Below are 22,129 nucleotides of genomic sequence, written 5' to 3'. Positions count from 1 at the left end.
CTCCGTCTTACTCCTTTCTGGATTGGAAATTCATCACTTTGCTTGTGGAGGGTTATCCTGCACTTGCATTCCTTGTAAATGTCTTCTAGAAGGGTTATGTAGGTTTTGTCTATTCCCTGATCTTTTAGCGCTTCTAAAATGGCTGCAGTGAGTGCAGAATCACTTTCTCATAATCTATAAATGGCATGCAAATGGGTCTAGTGTACTCTGCAGATTTTTTTCCACTTTATTGACGACACGTAAGTGACCCATGGTTGAGTACCCTTTCCTAAACCTCTGGGTTGTTGGAAATCCAGACTGTCGCCTATGTGGCTAACTATAACTCTGGTAAAAAGCGTGTACACAGCAGAGAGTAGGCTGATGGGTCTGTAATTCTCGAGGTCCTTGGGATCTCCCTTATGAATGATAATAAAGTTGGTGTCAAGCGTTCCGAAAATAGTGCAAGCTCTTCCAGTACAATATCTCTCCCTCCTGAACAGATCCACTGTTATGCCGTCACCTGCAGCTTTTCCTATTTTTATGCTTTCAGAGCCTTTCCAACTTCCTCTTTAGTTACTAATGGGACATCGCAAGTTGAGCTTACACACGGTAGTTTCCCATGGTCCAACAACACTGGCATACAGCCTGGTGTAGAACCGTTCTGCCGCCTATATTATCTCGTCCAAGTTGTGCACAATGTTACCCTGTTCGTCTCTGAGTGCGTGCACAGTGTGTTTGCCGATGGCTAGCTTACTCGTAGTTGCTTTCAGGCTTCCCCCCATTTGCTGGGTTTTCTCAATCACTGCCATGTTATATGCACAAATGTCGTTTGTTTTACTTCTGTTAATCCGTTTTGAAAGCTCAGATAATTCAATCTGATCTAGCATACGTGATACTTTCATGTTCTTATGTTTAGCTGTTAGTTCCTTTGCCAATTAGTAACGAACCCAAACCTAAAAATGCAAGCAAAAAAAAAAGCTACAATGAGGAGTGGAACGAGATAAAAGCCTACAGTTGAAAAAGGAGAAACAGGTTTCATAGTGTGACCAGTTTTGCATCATGAGGTTGCAGTGACGCATTCGGGCCATTTCTGTGCAGATTGCGTATGCCCCGATGCAGCGGTATTTAGAGTACAAAAAAAAAAAATCTGCGTGGCAAGTTGACACTAGCAGCGTTGTGAAACTCTAGCTCCTCATTAGGGAGACAAGACAGTGTGTGTGATTGATGTGCCCTTGTCAAGCCATCGGGGCAGTGCAGGCACTACCTTGAAAGGGTTGCTGCAGCTGTCGCGGTGACGTTCCCCGAGTTAGCTGCCTCTTGACACATTCTTCAGGAAGGGGCAATTGTTTTGACCCCCCTCTGTGGCTTGTCTTCTGTTGACCTTGATGCAGTGTTCGTCACGCCCAAAGTCACGGTCGTCACGGACACGAAATATCCTACGAAGTATGCTGCCAAGCCAAAGGGCTCACAAGTCACTCCCATTGAGGTGAGCACAACTCGTTTCCGCTTACTGAAAAAAGCGTTTTATCTGGAAAACTGTGAATTATTAGTCTGGAAGATATAGTACATGTGAATTTCTAGAAACTGAGCAATTATTTGAAACTGCTAACAGGGCAAATGGGAAAGCAAAGTGAAAGTAAAAACCGGGGCCCAGTTCTGAAGGTACTGGCAGGCATCTCCTTGTACCTGCTTTGATTTTGGGGAGGAAGCCGGACAATGGTAGTCAGCCTAAATTAACAAACAGGCACATTGATCGCACTTCAATGCTGCAAGCTTAAGCTTGAGTGCTCATTGTTCGGATTTCTCTTGCAACCAAGTTTGCTGTAACACTATTTTGCCCTTCACCTAATTTACGAAATGTAGTTTACTTTAAACAGAAAACTTGGCAGCCAATGGTAGACTCTGCTCAATAGGTTAGGCTGTCTGGACTGGCTTGGATGAACTTCCTAATAACAGATGCCTGTATGTAGCACTGCTGTAGAAGCAGAGGGATAAAGGTGGACAGCTCACAGGAATTGTCGCAGCCGCCAGCACTACTGACACGCTTGTTTTTGTTTTACCTCTACCTATTGGACGCCAATTTGGACGAGTGGGACAGGGGCACTACTTCCAATGAGAAAAGTTGATTGCAAAATTCAAAAGCAGGTTTTGTATGCAGCTTGTGTTAATCCAGAGGTGGGTCAACTGGTAACAGTGTTGTAAATTCAGACTCTGAACGGTGCACATCTAGATTGCACCAAGTAACATTGGCTCATCTCTCCCTTTTGGTGTCTATTTTAATGGTTTGGTCGCAATGTAACTTGCAGAGTCACGCGCCTTCAGCATCAGCACGAGTGCGTATGGTCTGCATTCCAGTGTGATCGAAGCCTGGAAACTGGTGCACTGGATGTAAAAGCCAGAGGCTGCTTATATACTGCCATGAGACGTAGCTAGTAATGCATTGTACCATGCTTGCCCCATCCGCCAAAGAAGACTCAGAGATTGACACATGGCACCATACTTGTGCTTTGTCTTGCTTGTCCTGCCACCACATAAGATGTCTCTGATGTCTGGTGCTATCCTCACCCTGGCCCTCCAGCTGTGTACCCGCCGTGGTGGCTCAGTGGCTAAGGCATTGTGCTGCTGAGCACGAGGACGCGGGTTCGATTCCCAGCCGTGGCGGCCACTTTTCTGATGGAGGCAAAAAGCAAAAACTCCCATGTGTACGAGATTTCGGCGCACGTTAGATTCCCAGGTGGTCGAAATTCGGAGCCCTCCACTACAGTGCGCCTCATCGCCTGCGTTGCGTCGGTGCATTAAACCTTACAATCAATGAAGGCTGTGTAATTGCACTATTGCAGTGCTCTTCTGGGCTTCCACAGAAACCTTTTACACCTTGTCCAGCCAAAGCCATATCTCTTCCCCAGTTCAGTTGCATTATCAAGACAGCACCTCATCCCCGGGAGTTGTTTTACCAGCTGGAGAACTCCTTGATGGGAAATTGCAATGCTGGAGGCCTCATTTCTGAAGAGCATACTATCATTGGAAGATGAGTGTTGCTATAGACCCACGGTGTATGCTTTTCAGAAGTCTTGTCTGGCAGGGCCAATGGATTATAGGAGGAAAGTTTTGCTAAAAGGAGCAATAGCACTTGCTTACAAGCCACCTGGAAATGAAGTTCGGGGGAGGGGTATTTAAACCTCCCAAACTCCCCTTTTGGCTGCGACCTGTTCAAATCCTCGAGTGGTTTGTCACGTTGCCCCTTTTGGGACCCAGTTTTACTACATGAAGAATGAGCCTCAACAGAATCTTAACTGTTTAATCCTTAACTTGTTGCTTCATAATGCTGCACTAGGCTACCTGAGCTACCTTTGTGAAGCAACGTTCTTTGGAAAATTAACTGAAACATGTCTGCTTAGAGTGCGTCTCAACTGTTGTTAATGGGTCTGCAGAAATCCAGGTCTGCAGGAATATAGTGTGCATTTGTGACCCGTGCCCGTCACCTCCTACACACTGTTGCTCTTTGCAGACGGAAGGCAACGAGATTCCGGAGATATCCGGCCCGGTGACTTCGACCAAGGGCCCAGGCGAGGAGGTGGCGGGGGCACCCTCGGCGGGCGGGGACGACAATCAGCTGGGCAACGAAGTGGCCATTTTGCAACGCAAGCAGGACGACCGGCCGTCCTCCTTTTTTGCTCAGCCTGGCATCTTGGCAGGTGCGTACTGTGTTGCAATGGCTCAGCAGCAGGGAAGAACGTCCATACAAACACCCGTTATGTATGGACGTTCTTCCAGAAGCAAGCCTAACATTATCTTTTTGCTGAACAATTTTGACAAATATGGAGCATCTTTCTAGATTTATTAGACTGAATATGTTTTGCCTGGAAGCGTTGCGCTCAAGAATTTCAACTGTGGTTGGACAGCTGAATCAAGGGATAGACGGGCCAAAACTTTCACATTTCAGTAAGCCAAGAAAGACTAGTCTTCAAAAGATTGCTCAATTTGAGCAGTCAATTTGGGAAGTGCACAAGCGTCTCCTCAGGTGGATTAAGTTGGAGTGCTGCTTTTGTCGCTTAATTGGGACCAGGTTAACCCCGTTATCTGTGACTGTAGTTTGCCTGCTCAGTGTGTGCTTGTGCTGGGGTAGTGTGGGGCTGGGAAAACAAATTGGCACGTCACGACTGTGATGGTCAGCCATCATGCAAGTTGTTTTTAAACGAGTGAAGACAGAGCCTTGTGTTCAGAAAATTATTATTAGTTCAGAAATGTTATTAGCGGTCACCTAATCGCCATGAATCCAATGCAGTGGCTAAGGTATGCTGCTGAGCCGGATTATGCAGGTTCGATCCCGGCCCCAGAAGCCTGTTTGTATGTGCCACAACACAGATGCTCCGTCGATTGCGAGAATTCGATATACAGAACCTTATTGGGTCATTCAGTCCTCATGGTGTTCTTCCATAGCCAACGTGACCCGATCGTTTGTGCTCTCCGAAACTTCTCTTACTCAAGCTGCAAATGGCTGGCCCTGTCTGTCATGTGCTTGTCATTCTGCTGTCTGCCAAGATTTTTTTTCCCGTTAGCCATCTGGATCTCTTTACACTTGTAACCTGTTACCTTGATTTGCCTCCCCAAAACTCCGATGTTTTAAATCAAATGTCAGTTTCCATACAAGAGCCTCCATGACAGAGCCAGCAGTATTGCATATAAAGTCATACAATAGCCTGCATCACAATAGTGACAGCTAAAGCACCCTCAGTTATACATACTACAGATTTTTTTACCAAATTGCTGGAGTACTGTCTCGCATTTGCCGGCCATTTTACACATTCACTGGCACTCTTGCAGCTGCCGTTCACAGCTCAGCATCTCTACTAACCCATTGTTCGTGAAGCTGCTCCAGCATTTTACAGCAAAGTTGTTGTCCAGTTTTGAGGTGTCTACAAATACAGTTAGCTTGGAGCATGGGCTTAGTTGGTTGTTCTCGTTGAAAATAACAGCTGTTCTCACAGATGCAGGGGTGGAACAGCTGCGCCATTGAGCGCCAAACTTGCTTACCTGCACCATCCTGCGCCAAACCGCCCTTATTGTGCCAAACTCGTTTATCAGCGCCATTCTGCACCGCAGAGGCCGAATAGTCGTGAGATACGGTCGTCATGATGCCCCGTGCCCGAAAACTTGGCTGAAACATCCTGTTTTTGGTTTCAATGCAGTTATGCTTTTGGTTTTATCAAGGCTACAAGCGACTATGAAAGTTGGTGCCTGCTTATCTGTAAGGCCACAGGCACTGCACGACTTCTCAGTCTTCACTTTGGATTTATTTGTGGTGCATTAGCATGGTTTTGTTTGCCAGTGCCGGCCACTGCGCGTCAATGAAAAATGACCAAAAGTGAGCGAAATGTTTTTGTATCACATAGCAAATAGATAGAAAACAATATTCGCATGAAAAATTGTAGTTTATTGGTGGTGAAGTTTAATTTAGTCGACCATTTATACCAATGTAGCTTCATGTATTGAACAAACAGGGTCTTGGAGGCATTGCTCTCGCCTTTTAATTCAGTTCCCCTTTGTTGTGAGATAACTACAGTTAAACCTCGATGTAACGAACTTCAATGTAACGAAACCCTCGATGTAACAAACCACGGAATTTTTTGTAACTTCAAGTGTATGCACACCATGTATTTTCACCCTCTGTGTAACGAAGTCCCGTTTGCCGGAATTTCAATGTAACGAAGTTTCATGGAGAACGAGGCACGATATTTAAGTTGTAGAAGTAGATTTTGGGAGACGCAAGCGCCGGAATGGGTCCCAATAAAACGCGAACGGCGACACGGGTCGCCCAATGCCGCGGATGCAGCCAGCCACGGAGTCTTAGTCCCTTGCCTACAAACTGCGTGGCGTGCATACACGGCTGGCGCACTGTTTCTGTCGGAGCTTAATCGTCTACGGCTTAATCGGCATCAGCGTGAACCGCACGCAGCGTTTTTTCCCTGCAAAAACGCAAAACGCGCCCCGCAAGCCACAGGCGCGCTGACGCAGCCGCGGAGACCACCTGCGCGATGCGGGTAGCTCTAGCGACCGCTTCTAACCTCTCGCTCAAACGCAACTCGAGGGGCATATGAGAGGGGCGTGCGAGAAAAAAAGCGGATAACGTGGGCGAAATTTTCATTGTAAAACGTGACACGCGCCGCTTACGAAAGCGCTCATCAAATATCCTCCGCGGTGGTAAGCCTAAGCCACCGGCGTTGCCGCCGCCGCAAGCCGCCGCTTTGCACTTCGTTCGAGTTCGCTCATGCTTGTTGGGTTTCGTCGTCCCAGCAAGCATTTGTGAATCTTTATGAGCCTTGCACGCGCGTTTTTATTTATTTATTTATTTTTTTTTTCAGACCGGCGTCCGCGATTGCGTGCCGGCGGCGGGAAGTGACTCGCGCTGCGCCACGCTGCGCGGAGCAGTGGGAGGAGCCTGACCAGTTTCGCCAATGGGGAGGCGCGCAGCCTATACCTATCCTTTTATCTCTCCCTTTCTCCTACCTATCCTTCTATCACTCGCTTTCTCCTCTAATCTTTACATACCCCTCCTCCCCCTCACCCCCGCACTGGGTTGTATGCAGGTGAGCCCCCTGCTGGGCTCAATATCCCCAGTGCATCTCCTTTTCCTTTTCACTCGAACCACTTAGTAGTAGTAGTAGTGGCGGGAGCTTCGAAGCGCTCGGGGATGCCGGCTGGCTAGACGATAAGGCCGCCGCGAAGGATATTTGATGGGCGCTCTCGTAGGCGGCGCGTATGACTTTTTACAGTGAAAATTTTGCCCACGTTATCCGCTTTTTTTCTCGCATACCCCTCTCGTTTGCCCCTCGAGTTGCGTTTCAGCGAGCGGTTAGAATCGGTCGCTGGAGCTACCCGCATCGCGCGGGTGGTCTCCGCGGCTGCGTCAGCGCGCCTGTGGCTTCCGGGGCGCATTTTTTCGGGAAGAAAACGCTCCATGCGGATCACGCTGATGCCCGCGTAGACGATTAAGCACCGATAGAAACAGAAACAGTGCGCCGGCCGTGTATGCGCGCCACGTTTTCTTTTTCAGGAAACGCTTCACGGGATGAACACTTCATTATAACCGCGAATTTCAATGTAGCGAAATTTCAATGTAACGAAGTAAATTACGAATTTTACCGACTTCGTTACATCGAGGTTTAACTGTACTCATTTTTGCCTGTGAACTTTGGGGTTTGCTTTCGCTTTCGAACACGCTCTTGTTACGTAGACTACGTTGTACGTTCGACTCTCGCAACACCGTGACAGACAAAGCTATGTTCTGCTGCGCACGCACAGAAACCACTGTTCGATAGAAAAAGTGCAAGCAAACGCCTTATTTTACGGAATGCCGCCGGGAGTTCGTTTAACACTGCGGTCTACCGGGTGCGAAGCGAGACCTTTTGAACGGTGATAACGCAGCACACTTGCTGGGGCCGAAGGGAGATAAATCCGCATAGTGTAAATTTGCAAATATAGTACGAGAACTGTGTTTTTGGTTCGGAGTATTTGGTAGAACGCCTATATAGCAGATAAATAGATTAAACTTACCGTATAATGCGGAATATAGGTCGACCCCCTTACCTTGTAGCCGAAAAATGCAAAAAAAAATTAGGTACTAACCATTGTTTTATTGAGACTATAACTTGTTTCGTCTCAGATTACACATTTAAAACTGTCTGAAGTGTCGTCGGACGACTGCTTCTGGCTCGCTGTCGCCCACACAGCAGGTTGTCCTCGGTGCAGTCCAGGGAATTGGTTATGCAGCACTTCTTAAACACTCGCAAGACGATGTCATCGTGAAGCGAGCGCAAAGCATGGGACACTCGTGTGCAGACCGTAGCGACAGCCAGTCTGTGCAGGCGGTCAGCAAACATCTTGGGGTATCCATTGGTAGAGACATCGCACGACGCTAGCGGACAAAATCTGCCCCCTTGTACAGGTGCACAGAGCAGCGCCCATGAAACGAGGCCTTCCGAGCGTTGCATACCGAGAGCTGCCCCTTCAACTAACGCCGCTAGCAACACTTCTTTTGGTGATACCGAACTGGCGCAAGGCGCCTTGGAAAACCTCCAACTGTTCTTTTAAATGCTGCTGTAAACCTAAACTCATTTTGAGCAAGAAGAAAATTGCACGCACACATTTGCCGGCAGCGAGAGAGGCAACAAAACAAAGATGGCGTCGCGTCCGATTGATGGTGGTGGCGATGGTGCCTTTGGGGTTTGGATGGGCTCGATGGGCTGCCCGGTCGCCAGATGACAACTGCCAGTGACTGCAATATAGGTCGAGGGGTGACCTTTCGGCAAATTTTTCCGTAAAAAATCTCTACCTATATTCCGCATTATACGGTAATTGGCAGGGGGCTGATAGAGCAGCCTGGCCAGCCCTTTTCCAAATGGCCCTTCTGGCTGCTCCAAGCCTGCTCCCAGGACTGCTCCCAAACCCATGTACCCTGTTCCACCCCTGGAGGTGCAGTTGGCCAGGTTAAGAAATGCAACCATTAAAGCTTGACGTTGGGCTAGTTGGGTACGGATTATTGCTTAAAAAAAAAAACAGCATGGAAAGCTTGGACAAAGTAGAAGACAACCACAAATGCTGCTCTACTTCGTTCCGTGTAAGCAATGATGCAACCGTAGTCACCGATGTCAACCATATGTATTGGAAGACAGCTGGTTTTGAATTAGTTGCAGCCAGTTCGAGACCAGTGTAGCGCGACTCAGTGCAGCGGGTTTCAGAACAGCATGTAATGTATTGAGGCTGGGGAGGCATCGGGGAGACGGTGGTCGCTGTGCTTGCAGCATTGATGCAGCCTCTGTTGCTCGCACCATGGGAAGAGCTGCCGATGAGCCCCTGTGTCTTCTGTGCCCTGTTTCCCGTGCGCAGCGGTGATTGGTGGCGCCGTCGTGGGCCTGCTGTGTGCCATCCTGCTGGTCATGTTCATTGTCTACCGGATGCGCAAGAAGGATGAAGGAAGCTACGCCCTGGACGAACCCAAGCGGTCACCCACTGCCAACTCGTACATGCGTAGCAGCAACAAGGAGTTCTACGCCTAGACGAACACGACGGGAGACGGGTGATGCGCCTGTGGGACGGACTTCTCTTCCCCTTCTGCTCCCCTTCCTCCCTGTTGTCCCCTATCAGCAGCTCGGGACACAGCGCAAGCACCAAAGGATGCGCCGCCGCCGGAAACAATCTCCCAACGCCCATGCAATAGGCGGCACCCCTTTTCGGCCGCCGCTCCCCCGCTGGCATGTTCAACGCGAATTTCGAGCTGCTGTTTCCCTCGCGCATTTTTCGCATTATTTTTGTCTGTTCCATCTGGCATAACTTTTTAACAAATTGTTTTCCTCGTTCAGTGGCTCTTTTAATGCTACGCGTATTTCTCTGAAAAAAAAAAAAAAAAACGCATTTTAAAAATGTTGGTTTTTGTGCCTTATAGTAGCAGTCTTCTGATGTAACGACTCTTTACTTCTTACATTGGTTGAGCTTTTAACATGTCCCCATCCCCGGTAGTGTTCCCCGTGGTGCCTTTTTGGCCACCATCAATGAAAGCACGGCGCTTGGAAAAAAAACCGTATAGCTAGCATTGGTTTTCCAATGGTGTTTTCTCAGGCACTCACGAGGGGTGTTTCTTCAAGTGCCATTTATTTAAGCCTCCTTACGTTACCTTGATGCAGTTCAGTTAGTGCACGACGGCCATCGGACGACAAAGCAAAGTTCAAATATTTGTGGTCACCGTATTGAGGGTAGAGGGCACGGACGACCGAGGGGAGTCGGGCAAGGCTCCTGCAGTGGCGTTTGGGGGAAAACTGTCTCCTTTGCCCCCCCCCCCCTGCTGTGTCCCGTCCGCAAGGAAATTTTTTCTGCAAAGTGCTGCCAAGGACACTTTGTACGGGCGAGACTCAGGAGTGTCAAACAGCAGTCTTTGCTAGTGTTGTAGCTTTTGTCAACAGCATTGATAAAAAGAAAAGTCCTGTTTGTACATTCCAACTACTCACGAAATTAGGTTTGCTCCTCCACTTCTGGACACCTCATTCCTTTTGTCTGCAACGTCTCGTGCAGCCCTGACTTCATGGGTGAAAGTTTGTGGCAGACTCGGCGGCTGTCAAACTGCGAGACGTCGATGCGCTGTGTGCAATGTCCGCAAAGTTCTGCGCGATCTCTGGTAGGCTACATCCCCTTGACAAGCAGACCACCCTCGGTGCAGAACGTTTCTTTGATGCCAGCACCACACCTGTCTTCACACACATGCGTCCCACCCCCTTGCCTAAGGCCCCAATGCTCGTCCCCCTGCCAAGTGTGCATGCTAGCGATCGAGCTCCCTTGGGCTCGGCATGTGTTCACAGACCAATGGTGTGCCAGGCTGTGGCGGAAGCCACAAACGAGTGCAAAGTAGTGTGTTCCTCTTTTCTATTGTTCCTTGCCCTTCACGTCGTGCTGTGGTGTTGTTCAAAGACTGGCCCCCGTCCTTGCTGAGAACCCCTAGTTACAGCCACACTGCAGCCGGCACTTGTGCACACCCTAGCGGAGTAAGAGTGCCCCTCAGTTAACTTTTGGGGATGTAGGCAAATGCAACTGTGGTCTGCAGACAGGCTAAAATGCCGCGACTGTTTGAAACAAAAAAAAAATTACGATTTCTCGTTCACAATGCTTGTCACTCGCAGTACTTGACCGCACCCTTGGCAGTCGATATTGGGTGTTTTGAGAGCAGGTTAAACAAAGGCTGTACATTGCTGCCAATACCAACTGCTTGAAGTTGCTCTATCAAATTTGTTGAAGAATTGCCAATTAACGAGCACACCATTAATAAATGGTGGTGAAAACAGAAGTGGCTGCTCTAGGACTTGAGCTTTGTTAGAGACGGTGGGTCTCTCCTTTGCAACGACACCAAAGAACCAGTCTCTGCCATCTGCCCAAAACGTGCGGAGCAGTTCTTTTTGTTTGCCCCCACGAAGTATGTGTCCAGTGTTTTGTATTGCCCGTTTTCTTTATATAAACAGTATACACATGTACACGAAACGGGGTGTGTTGTGGAAGTGCGTGTGCAAGTGCCACTCTGCAACGGTGCGATGTGCAAGCGCATTGAATGACTGAACAGGACACGGGTGCTTTGAGCGCAGTGTCTCTGTTGTTCAGAATGGAGCGATACCATCCTTTGTCTGATGCTGTTGTGCGCCTCGATTACTCGTCAGAGCATTTGTCTTGCCTTCAGTACTTCTCTTTTCTGTTTGTCCCCTCTGTGTCCAAAGTTTGTTGTTGCCTGGCGGGCACATGTTCCTTCCCTGTTGCTTTGTGTTTGTTGTACATACTTCACGAAACAGTCACCGATGTCTCCCAGTGGAAACGAACACAGCGCCACGAATAGCCCTGGGAATGCCCGGTACGAAGTCTAGCGTGCCTCACGTACTACGTATGCACTCTGCCTTGCCGAGAACACTTTAGACCTTGTTTGTTCTTTTTGCAATTTCTTAAGTGCCGTGCCTGTTGTCCGTTTTTAGTGCGTAGTGTTCAAAATGAGCCTGTAAATACTGTACACATTTCTCTGGAATTGCATAAGAAACCATACCCAAGCTTGTCTTTAACTTTGCTGCGAGAGTAGTATTCTTTTAAAAAACTTTGAATGTGTGACCACTGGATGTTCTAGCAGTTCGTATGTCTTCCTCCTAATGGGATTTATCGCTCGAAGTGTACGTTTCTCTTTCGTTTCGTATGCGTGGAATGAATTCCTTCGGTAGTTCAAATTTTAAACCCTCTTAGCAGTCTGCAAGCTATGCCGTGAGGAACTTCCGAATTTTTTTTGCTGTGCTTGTTATGAAAATGTCATTTTTCAGAGTTCCCTGCCTTTGCTTTAATGAATTCTCAGTGTCGGTCTTTTTTTTTTTTTTTTTTCCTCATGCTGTTGAATTCAACTACAAATTGTTCCTTGTGCGTTAAGCAATTTCCTGCGTACCCTGCATTCTCAATAATCCCGATTCGGGTGTGTGCGCCCCCGTCTTTGTTCCGCTTACTGCTAGAGTCTTAATATATATTGTATGCAAAGAGTGCGTGTTGTTGTCAGGTGTTTGCACATCCACATGCAACTACCGCAAAGCATTTTTTGTACATGTTTAATTTAAGACGTCGCTGCATCAAGACCAAACGGTATAGCTTCCAAGTGTACCAAAAGTCGTGTGTCTGCATTGAGGATCTTCAGCAGTCTTTTAGCGCAGGTGCTGAAAGGTCTTGACGAGTGGCACGGTTTGAGACTGATGTCTACCTTGTACTGCTGCGGAAACATTTTGTACAGAATTTTTCATAGTTGTCAAGACAATAAATTGATGGATTTACAGAAATGTGTGTGTTGCTGTGAGTGTGCGTGCGCGTGTGGCTTTCAAGGGAGCTTTCGTGGAAAGTTCATTTACCGAACCTTCCCTTCATTAAATAGCTCCAACAGTTTGGAAGCTCGGTGAAATCGCAATTTTAGTTTTTGTACTTGCAAACTTTGCGAGACTGGGCAAAAAGCTAAATCGAGGCTGACACAAGTACAGCCGTAATGGCAGAAAGTATGCACATCAGTTTGTAATTTGTAGTTCAACTCTAACTGTGAATGCACATCTTCATGAAAAGCTGCTTGCCTGGATTTCAAGCCATTTCTTTGGAGGCTTTCAAATATGAAATTTTTTACAAATTGAACGCGACTAATGCAGCTTAAAATATTAGTTTGATTCAGCCAAATGTTCTTTTATTTATATGGGGCTTTCAATCATGGGTCATCACTTTAAGACATTTTAACAAACTAGCCATCAAAAAAGAACTGAACAAGTTTATAAGTCTATGCAATGCAAGTAGAGGAACAAAATTTTTAGTGGTGAAATAACATGCCTCACCAACATGCTTTGAATATAGGGAGTACCTTTGATTATTCACTCATTGATCAATCTGTCAACTGCTCCTGAACTATTAAGAGGCACTACCAATAGTTGACTCGTAAAATTTAGCGCAATGCAAATGATTACAGAATATTGAGTTTTCATGACGCCTAGTATCACTACCACTAAGAAACATTCACATAACCGGAGGAATAATCAGATTTGTTTGTTTACAGATCTTGATAATATATATTTTTGGTAGATTTCAGTTTTTTAGACCTGCTCCATATTCCAACCAGTAAGCCACTCTAGCCCTGGAGGTGAATGTAGCTGATTGTTTTTCAGAAGGCAAGAAAACTACAAGAGGTTTTTGCTTGCAAACAATACAATACAAGCAAACAATACATGCAAAATTAAGCGTGCATTTCAGCAATAACATATAGCATAGGACCAGAAACACAATGAACTGTCTGCTTTGTGCACACTGGCTTGTATACACACCCACTACACGATGACGGGAAGTCGCAAAACAGTGCCAGATGCACCAACACCTAGACTGTCAAAAAAATTAAAGCAGTTCCACTTAACGTGAAAGCTGTCGGAAGTGTGGAGCTGTGATTCACCAGAGGGGCTCTGGCTCCGGTCTCCACTCTTTGCTACCACCCCTCACACTCTTCCACCTCCCATCTCACCCCTCTCTTGATGAGTTGAACAGAGTTTTCTACAATGCAATTTAATTTTCCTGCCTTCGCACTGTGCTTGCGCACCTTCTGCTGGGACAGATCGCACGCTTTTCTTTTTTCGCTTAATTACTGTCGTAAAAACCAACCCAATGGGCATTCCTAACTAAACACTAAAGGCTGCATGAAATTTCGTTTTAACTGAAAGATCAAAGCTCTCTCGGTTTTTGTTTTCCGAGCAATGATGCGGTACTTGCTGAGAAATAAGCAAACAAAGCTGGCATTTCTTTCACCCGGTTTCCTTTCATTTTTTCGTGACGTAGTCATTGCATCACAAACTAGGCCTAGGAGTGAGGCACGGGCGTGGCCGAGGTGCTCTCACGTTGGCCGCGGTTGCTTTTACGCTTAAGCCACGGCCGACGCCAACAATGTATCTTTAACCGAGGAGGCCGGCTTCCACTTTTATTATTTGTCACCGACAAAACGAGAAATGCCTTTCACCGCTTTAGTGACCGTTGTGCCCGCCTACACTGAACACCCACACTTCACGCCGGCCGAGAATGAAGTAGTGACAAGCGCCGTTTCAAATATCACGCTAGAGCTGCTGCCCGGCTAGGCGTAACTCAAGCGGGAGCCTTCACCTCACCTGGTCTGTCGATCACGTCCGTCTCATATTCTCTCTCAAATTCATGACCGGTCTAGAGTACTGCTTTCCCACTGCTCCAAAAAAGTTTTGCGCGAATAACCCATGGCAAAAACACACGCCCTACCAGCTATCCTCGGAAGCCCGGTAAAACTCAGTGAAGAAAAGTCCCGTACTCACCATTGACCGCCGTGAATTCTGCGAAGTCCGAAGCCGCTTTGACGTCCGTGGTGTTGGATCTCGCACCGCTGGCTCCATGTGTTACGAAGTTGCCATCCGACCGCTGCCAACCAGTTGGTGCGACAGGGGAGGGCCGACCCGAGCCGAGCTCCGTCGCCTCCGACATACGTGTGGTAGCGTGGTGTGAAGCGAGCGGCCAGCCGCTGTTGCAGCCGTGAAGAAGTCGAGAAGCCGTAAGCTAACGTAACTGTTTACTTCATAGCCAGAGGTGAGCCGAAGCCAAAGAACAATGCGCCGACGGGCGAGGTTACAGTACAGAACTCGAGCAGAGTGACAGCATGGATTCACTGCTCAAACAGGAAGGGGTTATAGCGCTTGCGGGGGTCGTATTTATACCCAAAAGCGTTAATGGTCAAAACAGCGTTCCCTCTAGATTTTGCGCACGCAACGAACGTCACAGACACACACCACACTCTTTCCAGAGTTCGAAGCAGTCGGTAGCAGCGGCGCACGCTGAGTCCGAGAGAGGGAAGAGAGGAGGCCTCTGCAGCGGACGCGGGGCTTCTGTGTCCTTGGGACAAGTCTGGGCCTGTTGCGTCGGCACGCCATCGAATGTTGATGGTGCCGAAAGATAGGCGCCAGAGATCCTGGGCTTGTCGAGACGTGAACGCGTGAGTCACCGACAGGGAGGGTCTGCCTGAAAGGCGCACATGTGGAGACTTCGCCGCACAGCCGAGGAGGGTTGCAGGAAAGTATGGCGGCGGGCCGATTCGTAACAACCCGTCAGCGTGTGCCCAGCCCGTAGTCGGGCAGCAGCTATAGCGTCCGCCGGCGTTGGCCGGCCGGAACGCTCGCTGACATAAAGGAAGGGGGCTCTCTGTGGCCGCTACATATTTCAAGCCGCTGGACTCGACCGGGCGGCATCGGCGCTCGTCCGCTGACCGCGGCGCTCGTCCGCTGGGTTGCCCCCGCGTCCACTGTGACGGCGGACGCGGGGGCAACCCACCAAGGAGTGGAATATGCCCGGGGAGACTCGCCGGACATCCTAGATAAACGCACTGACGCAAATCAAGGCATGCGCTAATCGACACGGTGGGTGCCGTGTTCCACGGAAATGGGAAACAACGGCCAATCCAAGAAACGGCCAAATGTGGCCGAAAGGCATTTACGTACCGTGCGATCGCTGCGCGTCCCAAGGGCGGTCTCTCCAGGGAGTCTCCTGCGCGCATCCCCCGTCGCCTCGTAGGGAGAGGAGGGAGGCGCACGAGGATCGCCCTCGCCCCGCCAAGGAGGAGGACGTCGCTAGCGCCCCGTCGCCCCGATTGTAGCTTGCCCCCCCCCCCCCCCACGCTTCGTCGTGCCACAGAACCTTTTCCGTTTAGTGTAGAGTAAGATCGATCCCCTACCTAATCACGATTGTAAACACGCTTGCTGTTTTCTCAAGTCAATTTAAATTTACCGTGTTCCACTGCTCCACGCCGAATGCCTCGGTGCCAGCGCTGCCGTACGGCGGATACACGCGTGAATCGATGCATCCTACTTACTCCATGTGCGCTCCAAGCGGAACGTGAAAACTATTTAGTGGAACCTTTCGTTACTGTTGCCGTTTACACTGCCGCTAGACTGCCGCTACTCTCTTTTACACGGCCGCTAGGGAAACCGCGGACGACCGCTTTTGTATTTTTATGGAAGTATCTTTCATTAAATCAACCATCCGTGTATTTTTAATAAAGAAAACTGCGAATATCACATGTATTGATGTCTTGCCCCAGATAAGCGTGATGTCTTGGTTCTTGTTCAACCATGTTACAAGTATGAACATTGTCACAGGACTTAGCCGCTTAGATTTGGTTGTGGTTATATAAATATATTGTGCAGCGTCTGTTTCACTTTGGCCGGGTGACAGACAGACAGACAGACAGACAGACAGACAGACAGACAGACAGACAGACAGACAGACAGACAGACAGACAGACAGACAGACAGACAGACAGACAGACAGACAGACAGACAGACAGACAGACAGACAGACAGACAGACAGACAGACAGACAGACAGACAGACAGACAGACAGACAGACAGACAGACAGACAGACAGACAGACAGACAGACAGACAGACAGACAGACAGACAGACAGACAGACAGACAGACAGACAGACAGACAGACAGACAGACAGACAGACAGACAGACAGACAGACAGACAGACAGACAGACAGACAGACAGACAGACAGACAGACAGACAGACAGACAGACAGACAGACAGACAGACAGACAGACAGACAGACAGACAGACAGACAGACAGACAGACAGACAGACAGACAGACAGACAGACAGACAGACAGACAGACAGACAGACAGACAGACAGACAGACAGACAGACAGACAGACAGACAGACAGACAGACAGACAGACAGACAGACAGACAGACAGACAGACAGTAATATTTTCGCGTTCAAGTAGCCCAAGAAAGACTACCGTCTTTAAAAAGTGATAGAAAGACTAATAGCTCATCAAGGGCCCTTTATAAATGGTTTGTCTGTAGCACCGCGAGTTCAATGCTCGGATGACCCAGAAAAACAATTTTGGTATTATATATCATGCCAGCCTTGGAGGCACAACCCCGCCTTAAAATTGGAGGTTAACACGACAGCCCAGCCTTGGCTCCCTGCAAGTTCTATCATTACATGGTGCGAGAGTGATCTTCTTTGAACCCCGGAGGCCCAGAGGCTGGCGGGGGCCTGTCATAATAAGCCGGGCTTGGAAGCTGGCGATATCTCTGATCTCCCATATCGCCTCGTATTACTGCTTACAGCCGCTGTCTAGTGGGCGTCGCGAGGCCATACTGCGGATTTTGGTTCGTGTGCGCATGTGCGCTGCTAAACAGTCTCCGAAGAGGGGAGCTACGCATAAGTGTATACGACTAGTGTGCGTGCATACAACAAGATCTGAACCGTAAGTCGTTCTAATGGGTTGTATTTTGAAGTGCTGTGTAAACAGTTTCAGCTCACTTGTGCGCACCGTGGGTTCAGCTCTAGTATATTTTATTTTCACTTACTCAAGGTATTTACCAACTGGACGAAAACATTGTGTTGGCGTAACTTGAGCTTGGCTCCTCGTGTTTTTGTTGCGCCGTTCTTCTTTTGCATTTATTGCTGCAAACACTCTTCTGCGAGACAAACTAACGACTTGCTTATGGCGCAAGATCGTTTAACCTGCTGCCGGCACTTATAAGCAGTCTTATACGCAGTCTTATACGAAGTCTTATAAACTTATAAGGAAATAGTCGTTAAGCGCTCTTACTTCGCGAACACTAAGAATGCATTTGATGAATGCCACTGCTGGACTGTTTAGCAATTTTCGCAAGGAAGAAAACAAAACTATGTTGTGTGACTATAAAAAGTTCAGCGAACTGTAAGGCTGCTTCAGGCGGATATGTAAAAGTTCGCGCCATCACTTGGACGCTTAAGATTTAGGGAATATACTCGCAGACTGAGCCCCCGGTTGAGCGAATTTAATTCATGAATCCTCTAATCCTATTCATCAGCTCCGCAAATGCCATGCGAGCGCATTTTTGTTTAATTTTCAGCAGAGATGGGCCTTTCGACACATACATAGTACATTCTTGCCAAAATAAACCACTTTCTATTTTTGTATACGGACGTACGAACGTCAAGGACTGGGAGGTAGGAGCTACAGTGATATATTGAGCAACGAACCGACATTTTATCGCCTGAATGTTTTCTCCGTTAAAAATTTCATGTCAAAAGCTGAAGCAGACAAATTGCTGTCCACTACCAACCAGTTGATCCCGACCAGAACGAGGATGCAAAAGGGCAAAACTAAATGACACGACGACAAGCAAAAGCGACGGCTTACTACTTAAGCTTATCCCTTAAAAACGTAAAAGTTTTAATTCCAGGAATTATGAGCCGCGCTGTTTTCAGCGTTAGGAGTAGGTCAAACGAAGATAAAGGTAGGGCAGTTTTCTGGCACTTTGGCGTGAACGGAACGGGGCAGGACGCATATGAGCTGCAAACGTTGTCTTAGGGAGCCTACGTGTTCCGCCGATACTTCTGCAATCCCTTGTCTCATTGCACTGTGGGGAGCATATGGTCAATGAACTTGCCAACCCTCATTTATGGGAACCTTTCACGGCTATCCTTGAAATTATTGAAATGACAAGCCCTAATATGCTATCACATTAGTAGGGCGCCCTTTTCATTTCATTTCATTTATTTACTGTCAATGCAGAATGCGTTACAGAGAGGAGTGGTGAAAAAACAAATAACAATCTGTACAAACAAATGGAGCATGTTTAAAAAGGGTATCTGTTTATGGTACTCCTAAAGTTGGCCGGGTCAGTGATTGGTGCGATGGAAGCGGGAAGGTGATTCCAGTCCGAGCTTGCTGTGGGCGCGAATGAATTAAAATGAAGGTTTGTACGGCTGCTTGGAATTCCAACTTTGAAGTGGTGATCGCTGCGGGATGAAATGTAGGATGGCGGCAAAAAAAGCGAGTTACTCAGTGAGTGCATGGTATGGTACAACTTGTGGAAGAGGCACATGCGCGAGATTTTGCGGCGAAGTGATAGGCTAGGTAGATTTAAAGTTGACTTCAAATGAGTCACGCTTGCCGTACGGCAATAATTGGACAAAATGGCGGCCTTAGGTCTGCTACGTATTAATGTGGAATAAATCAAAGGCGTCCGTGCGCGCATTCCTCTCCGAGGAAACACTTCTTCGATTTAATTTTAGCGTACGCGTTATGGCCGCCGACTAGGTCTCCCTGTAACCTCGCTCCGTACCCCTCCATGACGAGTCCCGCCGTTTTCGATATCTTTTCCCGCTTTAGCACTGATTCGCTAACTCCACTCGCAGGTAATTCTTTGAGTACGCACACGATGTCATCGAGAGCGATCTCTCTGCTCTTCTGCGCTGCTGTGCTCACTTGCGCCCAAGCAAGGCGAGCCCGCCCCCGAGACTGCTTCGTGAATCTGCCATCAGACAAGATCGTCGATCTGTCCCACAGCTTCAACAACCAGACGATCTTCTGGGCGGATGACGCCGCCTTCAACCTGAACGTGTCGCGTCGGGGAAGCACGACCGAAGACTGGTGAGCGCAGTAGTCAATCGAACCAACTGGTCAATCGATGACCATGAACCAACTATAGCCGAGCAGCAAGTTTTATTAAGTCAATCGCAGTTGCGCGCTAGGGTATAGTACTTGTCACCGCAATAGGCAGCTGGGGTTAATTCGCATGAAAATGATCGTTGTTCACGCCGGGCATACCGTTTATACGGTCAATGCGACTACATGAAGCCACCATTCATTTTGGGAGTTAATAGTTCGTTGAATAATTGCCAACAGAACATTTAGGTGTCCTTAAATGTGTGTTCAGAGTCGCACATATATTTTGTGCTTTATCTTGGTGCTCAGATGCAGTTAGCTGCCAGCCACTGCACTAAATGCACTCGCTTGCCTTTTGTAAGCATGAAAATTGTATTGCCATTTTACTGAAATAAACACACATTATTCATCAAATTCCCGAAATGGCCGATTTTGTCCTGTATAGGTACCAGGCCGACGTCATAGAGCTGGCCACACACGGCGGCACGCACCTGGACGCGCCGATACACTTCGCATCGGGCACGTGGACCGTCTCGGAGATCCCGCTGGAGCGTCTGCTCTTCGTGCCCATCGCGCTGGTCGACGTGCAGGAGCAGGCGAGCCAGAACCCCGTCTACGAGCTCTCCGTTGCGGACATCGAGCACTGGGAAGAGCAGCACGGCCGCGTCCCCGACGGGGCGCTGCTCGTCGAGAGGACTGGCCGCGCTCAGGTGGGATCAGGAGTCCATACATCCTTATTGTAGCAGTCTGCTGCCGCAACGTCCACGCTATTTGCAACTCAGTGCACGTGTACCATTTCAGCCATAGCACGAGGCGTGTCTCACCGAGACAGGTGTTATAAGTAACGCCAGAGGCGCCGGCTAAGGTAATGGACGTAAGCCAAGTGGCTTGCGTTTCCCGCCCACGCAGCTCGCGTTGCTTAGTCTTATAGCAACTGTACAACTCGATACTTTTGTTTCTGCTCTAGACTGGGCTGTTGATCGTGGGGTACGTGTTATACTTTATATATATGTGGCGTGTGAAAACCGTGCGACTAAGTCAGCGTGTGGCGACCTCGGTCTATATAGCGAGATGAAGGCTATATCAACACGGCCTGATAAAAAGAAATAAAAAGGGCTCCTGATCATGGGCAGCGCCAGAAACATAAAATTCTGACTGTATAACGTGCACGCTCGACTTTTTATTGCGGGGTTTAACGCGCTCGAACTGCACAGGCGATGAGGCGCGCTGAAGTGGAGGGCTCCGGATTAATTTTGACCACCTGAGGATCTTTAACGTGCGCCGAAATCTCGAACACACTAGCTCTGTCCGCTGCTCTGTTCGCCTGAATGCCATTACAAAAAGTACCAAACTTGTTCCTCCATTGCTGGTAAAAAAAAAAAAAGACGGTGGAACAAGTTCTGCAACTGAGAATGCCCGTCAGAATTTGAGTGAGTTTCAGCGTGAAACAAACGCGAACACGCGTGCACGCACGCACGTATACACACCACAGCGTAACAGTAGGCTTAACCTTCACATGCAGGAGACAAACAGCAAGCTTGCGTGCTTTCAGACTGCGACCATTTTGCCGTACAAGGAGCGGCGGGGGTACTATTTACTTCCTGACATACAATTCCGAATGCACTCGTACCTGTATGCCATATTTCACGCGTGCCTAAACTCGACGTCCTCCTCGGTTTGGAGAACGAAACGCTGCAGCGTTAAAAAAAGCACGTACAGTTTGCCCTCCCCTTTGGTGCATGATTAGGGGACTGCGGCGCAGCTTTTACACGGGCAGAAGGGAGTAGAACTAGACACACACAAGCTCTCCTCCCTTCTGTCCGTGTGCCCGCTGCGTGTAATCCCCTAGTCATGTTGGACCAACAAGCCCAAATAGCCCCTTTAGTGCCTTTCCTTTCGCTGCAGCTGTGGCCAGACCGCAAGGCGTACATGGGCATCGACGAGCAGGGCTGGCGGCGCTTCCCGACCTTCTCGCCCGAGGCAGCGCGCTTCCTGACCGAGAACCGCAGCATCTACGGCGTCGGCCTGGACTCGCCTTCGGTCGACCTCTTCAACGCCTCGGCGACGCACCGGATCCTGGCCTCCCACAACGTCTACAAGCTGGAAAACCTGGCCGACCTCTCGCGAGTTCCCGCCAAGGGCGCCAGGGCCATGGTGCTGGCGACCAAGATTGACGGGGCCAGCGGAGCACCCGCGAGAGTCGTTGCCATACTGCCTTGAGAAAGAGAGGGAATAAACTTTATTAAACTGAGCTTGTCTTTAGCGTGAGGAGTTCGTGGTTGTTGTTATGGGTCCAACGACGACCGAGGCGGCCCTTGCGATCAGGGAGGTCTGTACCTCCCTGTCGTGGGATGCTAGTGCTCTCCCTCAGCAGTGGGAGAACCGGACGACCAGCGCCGGCTTGGATGCACAGCAACTGTTGTCCAGGGCTGAGACAGCATGGTCGTCGCATGGTCTTCTGGACTTAGGAACCACTCCCACACCACCAGGCTCACAATAAAGTTTTTCCTCTTTTTTTGCTCATGCGTGGTGATTCGGGGATATGGATTTTGGGGACATCTTTCGGCGGCAGAGGCGATAATTTTCCGTATTATCGGTATAGTTTAGGAGACTGAAGACCAAGTTCTCTAAACAGGCAAAAAAATGAGAAACAAGTAATACAATC

The 22,129-nt window shown here is 48.7% G+C and overlaps 2 protein-coding genes across 2 annotated transcripts in view; both read left to right on the top strand.

Moving 5' to 3' along the window:
- Nucleotides 1-12,314, top strand: part of Sdc (Syndecan) — an 89,562-nt gene extending 77,248 nt beyond the window's left edge. Inside the window, exons 4-6 of the mRNA XM_077702237.1 lie at nucleotides 1,371-1,465; nucleotides 3,488-3,674; nucleotides 8,866-12,314. Of these exons, the coding sequence (XP_077558363.1) occupies nucleotides 1,371-1,465; nucleotides 3,488-3,674; nucleotides 8,866-9,035 (452 nt within the window). The 3' untranslated portion in view covers nucleotides 9,036-12,314. The remainder of the gene's footprint in view (nucleotides 1-1,370; nucleotides 1,466-3,487; nucleotides 3,675-8,865) is intronic.
- Nucleotides 12,315-17,132: 4,818 nt separating this feature from the next.
- LOC144173911 (isatin hydrolase-like) lies at nucleotides 17,133-21,715 on the top strand. Its single transcript, XM_077702236.1, has 4 exons — nucleotides 17,133-17,289; nucleotides 19,215-19,449; nucleotides 19,910-20,174; nucleotides 21,370-21,715. Exons 2-4 carry the CDS (start codon nucleotides 19,238-19,240, stop codon nucleotides 21,682-21,684), a joined length of 792 nt encoding a protein of 263 aa, XP_077558362.1. The 5' UTR covers nucleotides 17,133-17,289; nucleotides 19,215-19,237; the 3' UTR covers nucleotides 21,685-21,715.
- Nucleotides 21,716-22,129: the final 414 nt, after the last annotated feature.

Source organism: Haemaphysalis longicornis, unplaced genomic scaffold (assembly GCF_048455015.1).
Source record: "Haemaphysalis longicornis isolate Haplotype H1 unplaced genomic scaffold, Haemaphysalis longicornis Haplotype H1 scaffold_3, whole genome shotgun sequence".
In the NCBI taxonomy this organism is placed as follows: Eukaryota; Metazoa; Arthropoda; class Arachnida; order Ixodida; family Ixodidae; genus Haemaphysalis; species Haemaphysalis longicornis.
The sequence above is the reverse complement of the archived record's forward strand: the minus strand, read 5'-3'. Positions and strand labels throughout refer to the sequence as shown.